The sequence below is a fragment of the Brachycentrus maculatus genome, unplaced genomic scaffold, assembly GCF_059751285.1.
Source record: "Brachycentrus maculatus isolate JH-2025_06_01 unplaced genomic scaffold, ASM5975128v1 h1tg000131l, whole genome shotgun sequence".
NCBI classification, from domain to species: Eukaryota; Metazoa; Arthropoda; class Insecta; order Trichoptera; family Brachycentridae; genus Brachycentrus; species Brachycentrus maculatus.
The window spans coordinates 1,124,439-1,132,329 of record NW_028280884.1 but is presented as its reverse complement, the minus strand read 5'-3'; the positions used below and the strand labels follow the sequence as shown (position 1 = coordinate 1,132,329).

General features: G+C 33.6%; 1 protein-coding gene across 1 annotated transcript in view; it reads right to left on the bottom strand.

The window, feature by feature from the left end:
* Window positions 1-878: 878 nt before the first annotated feature.
* Window positions 879-7,891, bottom strand: part of Abcd1 (ATP binding cassette subfamily D) — a 77,401-nt gene continuing 70,388 nt past the window's right edge. The window contains exon 13 of the mRNA XM_088260325.1: window positions 879-7,704. Coding sequence (XP_088116451.1) covers window positions 7,617-7,704 — 88 coding nt within the window. The 3' untranslated portion in view covers window positions 879-7,616. The remainder of the gene's footprint in view (window positions 7,705-7,891) is intronic.

Genomic DNA, 7,891 nt, shown 5'->3' with positions numbered 1-7,891 from the left:
TGCTCCTAATACAATAAGCGTTTATTGAATGTAAAATCAAAAGTTATGCAACCCCGAGTATCCTAGTTACAACTTTTCTTATCATTTTTATTCCTGCAATTTCTCCTCTATTTCCTTTCCCATATAAAAGTAATATCCTTCATCTCGAGCTCCTTCACTCACGTTATTTTTATCCCTTCAAATTTACCCCAATACCTCCCAAATCTGAAGCACAGATCTCATTGGCTTGCTTTTGAAAGATCAAGTTTATACCATAATCTATCTAGATGAGGTGCCCTATGCACCATTTGGGTCCGAAAAGGGGTCCAAGAAAAAAATAACTGAAAACAAATTATGGCCAAGATTATTAATTTTGGAAATAAATATGTACCTACTTGAATTCTGTGCTGTCGATGCCCAGCAGTCGAGCCATCTCTTTGGTGGTCTGCGCGGGAGTCGTCTACCTTGGAGTCGGCCGTACAGTGCAATGTAGGGGAGTCTGGATGGTTCCATTCTCTTCACATGCGCATACCATTGTCTCCTGCGTTGCCTTCCCCACCTATCGATATCTTCCATCTCACATACTTCCCTTATCCTGGCGTTCTTCACAGTGATTTTACACTGTAAAATATTCATTTAATATTACCCTGGACTGGTCCCCGAAGCGCAAAGGAGTGATAACCTTGCCTTCATGTAAACAACGATCAAGATAACAGTGCATCAATATGACGCAGTGCCCTATGCACCATTGGGTGCGGATAAGGGTTAGAAAGAGAAGAATACAATAACCTTTGTTTTAAAATCAAGCGTAAGATAAAAATATCAACCTCGTACGCTATCATTGCAAATTGTAATATGCCTATTTTAGAAAGGATTAAAGATTAAAATAAAATAAAATAAACTATTTTATTTGTGATATTTATTGTAAAATAAACGTATGTGCAAATTCAATAATGTTCACAATCTCACAGTGTTTAATTTAACTACTTAAAAATATACTAAAAAATATACTCATTTATATTCTAACATTACATTACATTATTTACAAATACAAAAAAATTTAATAGGCAATTTTATATACCAAAACGCATTTAAAAAAAATGAATTTAAACGATAACCTTTTGAAATTTTAAACAAAAATTACAGAAAATTAAGAATAACCTAGAATTTATATTTAAAGCCACTTCGCTCACTCCTTTCAAGAACGTCATAAATAAAAAATTGTAAATTTTCAGTTGTGCATGTTTTCGGAATGCCCAGAAAATATACTATATCCCAGCAAAAGAGGCATATTTTTAACTTAATATTTACTCGCTTACAGGGCAGAAAATGTTGTTTTTGCATTTTGAAGAAAATATATTGTACAATTTTTTTTTTAAATATACTAAATATTTTTCAAATGGAGAAAAAACCTTCAGGTTTTACCTAAAAAGATCTGTTGCACAGTCAAAGTTCAATAAGAGGCTTGATATTTATTTTTAGTACATTGTGTTATATTTTGAAACTTTATAAACGTTCTCCTGAAAAATCAAGTTTTTTTTATTTATGACGTTCTTGAAAGGAGTGAGCGACTTGTTTAATTTCATCGGCCAATTCATAGAATCTCTTTCGTAAATTTATCAATTATATTACACCATTCGGCTTGAAATAGCTTCCGGCAATTTTGTTTGTCTCGCTGCATTCGAAATTTATCGACCAACGGAATTAGCTTGTCTAATTACGTTGATCAATTTACGAATATTACATTGTACTAAACACATCCCAAGGTTAAAAATGTAGTAGTTTTGGTATACTAAAATAATAAAATAAAAAAGTTTACATATATAAATATAAAACATTTTTCTTAAATATAATTAATGGTATGTATAAATAACATTTATACTTGATTCGCATCAACAAAATCACATTAAAAACTCTTTTTTTTTTGCAAGTAACATTTTGATCGTTAATCTTTCCGGGACAACAAAAATTTATGCCTGTCTTTCTCTGGGGAGTGGGTTCTTTTTACATGAATTTTTTTTTTCATTTTGATGACAGAAATAATGTTAAATTTTTTTTTTTAAATAAACACCTCTTCTAAATATTTTTCAATTAAGACAAAATTACACACAAATCGCTGACTCCTTTCAAGAATGTCATAAATCAAAAATCGTCAATTTTCAGTTGTGCATGTTTTCGTAATGCCCAGAAAATGTACTATATCCCAGCAAAAGCGGCATATTTTTAACTTGATATTTACCCGCTAAAGGGCAGAAAGTGTTGTTTTTGCATTTTTAAGAAAAGGTACTGTTTAATTATTTTTTTAAATATACTAAATATTTTTCAAATGGAGAAAGATCTGTTGCACAGTAAAAACTTTACAAAAAAACAATAACAATATAAAAAAAACAATAAGTGGCTTGACATTTATTTTTAACACATTAAATTATATTTTTAAACTTTAAAAACGTTCTCCTGAAAAATCAAGTTTTTTATTTATGACGTTCTTGAAAGGAGTGAGCGAAATATCCACAGACGTCATTCCTATAAAAGTAACATCGTACTATCTGACAGACGGACTTCAACGTTCATTAAGGTCGATCCTCCTTTAAGGAAAATTCGCACCAACGTTCATTTACCTCCATACTCCCGGAAAGGTAAAGTTTGATATAATCGTACAAATAATAAATTATGTTTTTAAAACAATGCCTTAAAAACATTCATAAGTTGTGATATCATTAAATGTCACACATTTTTAAATACAGTGGAACCTCCACAAGCCAATTTTTTTTTAAAGTTACTCCCTTGAGCGACATATCGCATAACAAGTTACAGAGAACGGGCAAGTGCTCTTGTGAGTTCACTTGTAAGCCGGAACTTCCGCGCCAGTCAAAACAAAAAATGTTTCGCTTAATGAGTAAGATTCTGGAACAAATTATGCTCGTTACGAGAGGTTCCACTGTATAAAGTTCACTGGAAATAGAGAAAGGAACAGAATGAGGGCATTAGAATCAAAGTCAGAACTCTCCAATAGTGTCACTGGAAAATTACATTTTTCTCCCAAGTAAGCTTGTGCACTACATGGAATTTTACCGTCCGGCAGTCCGGTTTTGAAAAATAAAAGTTACTACAACAGTTTAGCGTGATCTAATTTACGCGCAACGTGTTCACGCACTGATCAATTTCAATTTCAATTTATTCAATAAAAAAATAATATATACATAACAAACAATATTCAAGGCGTATATATTAAAAGTAAAAGTAAACAAGAAGACTTAAAGGTGTAGAAGAATCCCGCTTCGGAAAACTCCTTCGGACACATGGAACAGATCAATATCCAATGTGATATTGTTCAACATAGCGGTAGCTCTTCCTACAGGCATAACCATCGGCAGGTTGGTCCTGTGTATAGGAATGTGAAACAATCTATGCCGACGCTGTCTTAGGTAACTATCGGGAACATACAGACCAATGTTCCGGATAATTTCAGGATTATCCATCATACCGCGCAACAATCGATAAATCAAGAGCACCGATAAGAAGAAAGATGGACAAAAGCACAAGCCAATCCAAGCCAATCATCGTTTTATCACGCTAACTGAAGTGCCGGACAGTAAAATATCGTGTAGTGCACAAACGACCTAAAGCCCTAAAATTTTGACTTTGTTTAAACTTTATTTTTTTATAAAATGATTGGTTCATATATTCAATATAATTTTTTTCATAAATGTTTTAGGTAGGTATTGATTTTCACAAAAATGTTTCATGTTCCAAAAATTCACTGGTAATTACATATAAATTATAAGTTAACCATGCAAATCATTCACCATTAATTGTTATAAAAATAAAATACATTTTATTTACAGGCAATTTTACATAAATTCAAATTGGTTGTAATCCATGACATCAAATGTCTAAGTAATCACACAAAACTGACTGGATAATGTCACCATAATATCACAAGGGCAAGATATATCAATCGTTATCATAACACTCTCCTTATCATTCATCGTTCGCTTTGTGTAATACCACCTAAGAGCCGAGAGATCTGGTCCAACAGCTCAGGGATGAAACACGCCAAGGAACTGATCATGGGGTACTCGCGGAAATTCACCGCAGAAGCTCTAAAGCTTAGCAAAAAACAAATGAGGATCCTAACCAGGACCTTGACAGGACACTGCAGACTGAGAAGACACATGACAAAAATTGGACTACATGACTCCCCAGTATGCCGATTTTGTATGGAGGATAACGAAACGCCAATCCACATTCTCTACAATTGTGACGCATTCGCTCACAAACGAAGTCACGTCCTTGGAGGACCTCTACTGGACTCCGAGAAGGTGTAGCTCCTACCACCAAGACAGGTTGTGAGTTACATGACACATGTAGGTCTTGGGAGTGAGCTGTGTTACAGAGGGAGGTCACAATAGACCTAATATGGTCGCAGTGACACAAGGGATGCAAGATCCCTTGACCTCAAACAAAAAAATTCTACCTAAAATTGAATGATGAATGATAAGGAGCGTGTTATATTACCATACCACAAAGTTAACAATGCTTTTAACATATAAAATAAATCATTATTATAGCTTCATTTTAAAGCTAAAAATTTGAATAAACTGGAATATAAATCATATAAAATATGTCAAAACGGATAATGAAATAAAACACACCAATTATCCAAAAATCCTTCTGATTTCACTTGTCAAAACACTATTGGGTTACAAGTCAAACATTGGCACAGAGTGTCACGTACCTTGTCATACGTAGACACACAGCATTGTGTTACAAGTGAAATATGGTTACAGAGTGTCATGAACTCGGCACACATAGACACAGTGATGTGTAACAAAACAAATATTGGCATAGAGTGTCACAAAACTTGTCCACCATACATAGTCACATTGTGTTATGTAAGTGCAATATAAGCACAGAGTGCCACGTAACTTGTCATACACACCGTGTGTGACAAATCAAATATTGGCACAGAGTGTCAAACAAGTCATACAAATATAGTCACACCGTGTTATATTACAAGTGAAATACTCATATAAGCAGAGAGTGCCATGTAACTTGTCATACATAGACACACCGTGTTGTGACAAATCAAATATTGGCACAGAGTGTCAAACAAGTCAAACAAATATAGTCACACCGTGTTATGTTACAAGTGAAATACTCATATTAGCACAGAGTGCCATGTAACTTGTCATACATAGACACACCGTATTGTGACAAATCAAATATTGGCACAGAGTGTCAAACAAGTCATACAAATATAGTCACACCGTGTTATATTACAAGTGAAATACTCATATTAGCACAGAGTGCCATGTAACCTGTCATACATAGACACACCGTGTTGTATGACAAATCAAATATTGGCACAGAGTGTCAAACAAGTCATACATACATAGCCACACTGTGTTATGTGACAAATCAAATATTGGCACAGAGTGTCACGTAACTCGTCATATGTAGATACACCGTGTGACGTTACAAGTTGACAATTGACTCAACATGTCGCGCAACGAGTGAAATATTAACACTGAAAATAAGCCTGATTTAAATATTACAAAAAATACTTAATTTGTTCTTATAAACCAAAATTAGAGAAAAAATACATAGTTGGACGCAAAAGTTTGACTCCATTTTATTTATATATGTAATAAAACTCGTAAAAAATCATATATGGTTAAATTAAAGTTTTATTCAAGGTAAAAAATACCAAACGGCTTGTAGGAAAAAGGAAACATTATAAAATTCACATTTATACATACAAAAGTCAAAATATATATATTTTTAAAATTAAAATATATATCTTGCGTACTGCTTTGCAGCTAGGTCTATAGCAATGATATTGAAATTATTTACAATAGTGACTTCACAGCAATATAGGTATGTGCAAATTTTAAACATATGTTAACTATTTCTTCCATTACACACTAGATTTTGTTCACCCCACAGATGATATAGAAATATATATTAAAGGCACCTCAACTGAGAAAAATGTTCTATAATTTTTTTATACGAAAGAAGATGGAAGTCCGAGCGCCCTGGAATGCTCAGACTTCCATCATCTATCGTATAAAAAACGATAGATGCATCATCTCATTTGAGATGCCTAGTATATATATATTTTCAAACTCCTAATAGAGAAATTTACTATGAAAATAAATATGTACATTTAATATTGTTTTTGTCAAGTAAAGGAGATATCGTTATTAAAATAAAATTTTGAATTCTTTCTATAAATTCTTTGGTCTTTAAAATTATACTCAGATTATATGTAGAATGTGGTGACCATAGTTAATATTTCGTTTTAAAATATCATACATATTCATAGATAAGCTTATTTTTATATGGTTTATAATTGCAAATATAAAAAAATGTCATTATTGTAATAAAATATACAATATATATCATTAAAATTATTTTTTTATTGTAGTGCTTTGGATATAATTTCGAAAATTTTGTATGTGCCCGATAGATTGAAAGAAGATTTAGTGAATTCTATATAACACTCTCCTTGTTATTCATTGTTTATTTTGTGTAATACCACTCAAAATGTGGTATTTTTTTCCTCCGAGACATGTCAAGACAAGTCCCACAAGATGGATTTCTAAAATATAAGATGAAGACCTTGGGAGAACAAGAGAGGCGTCGGAAGACTTTAAAAAGATGGTCTGACGACGTAGCCGCTGTGGGGGGTAGAATTTGGCTGCAAGCAGCAATCGACCAGAAGAAATGAAGGGATATGACTGAGGGCTATGTCCAGCAGAGAAGGACAGAAGGCTAAAGAAGAAAACTCTCCTGGTTAAAATTGTGGACTCTCAATATCAGCACTATGAACCGATTAGAGGGATTCCAAATGTAGCTACATCGTAGAATGCTACGAATTCCATAGACCGATATGGTCAACAATGTGAATGTGCTCCAAAGAGCAAAAGTAGGGAGACAGTTGCTGACTGATATCAAAGGTGTCCTATCTGTAGCATGTGCTTAGAGAGAGAAATACGAACTATTGCACCTAATAAAGGGTCGACGACGCGTGGGCAGAAGGCAGATCTCCTGTCTCCGGAATATACAGGATTGGACGGGGATCAGGACCGTCGAGGCGCTGTTCAGAGCTACCCAAAACAAGGACAATTACTCTCAAGCGATGGTCAACGTCGGGATAAACTGATGACATGTACAGAAGAAAATCAGGAGCTAGAAATACGTAATACGCAACATAATTTGTGCACTGGTTGACGTGATAAGCTCTAAGTAATTAAATCCAAAAACCTAACAAAGTAACGACTTCTTTTAAAAAAATTGCTATTCAATTTGATCAACATCACTTATAGTGGATACTAAATACATATATATTTTTTTTTTCGTCAAAAAATCAATTCAAATTGGTAAAGAGAGATCTGGACCACAGTAATGTGCGTAGTGAATCAACGTCACTAACCACGGGACCACAATCCGACTCAAATTTCTCCATTTTCATCTCTGGCATAAAAATGTTAAAGACAATAGACAATCGACTTGACAAGGACGAAGTTTTGGCCGCCATTTTGCTGCCTGCCCCGCGCTATCTCCACATTTCATTTTTACATCGACAATCGCGTATTTTAAATTCTACAATTAAAATATTTTACATTTATATTCTATGAAGTCTGCTTGTCTACTTGGTTCAGCGGTTTGTACGACCAGTTACCAGTTCCGTCAAACTCCAAAAGGTGGGTATGGTATTTCCTAGAAAAAAGGAAAATAAATTAGATAATGTCAGGTTAGGTTAGGTTACATGGAACTCCTACATATCGCTCACTCCTTTCAAGAACGTCATAAATCAAAAAACTTGATTTTTCAGGAGAACGTTTTTAAAGTAATAATATAATGCTAATGTTTTAAAAATAGATATAAAGCCACTTTTTAAAATTTT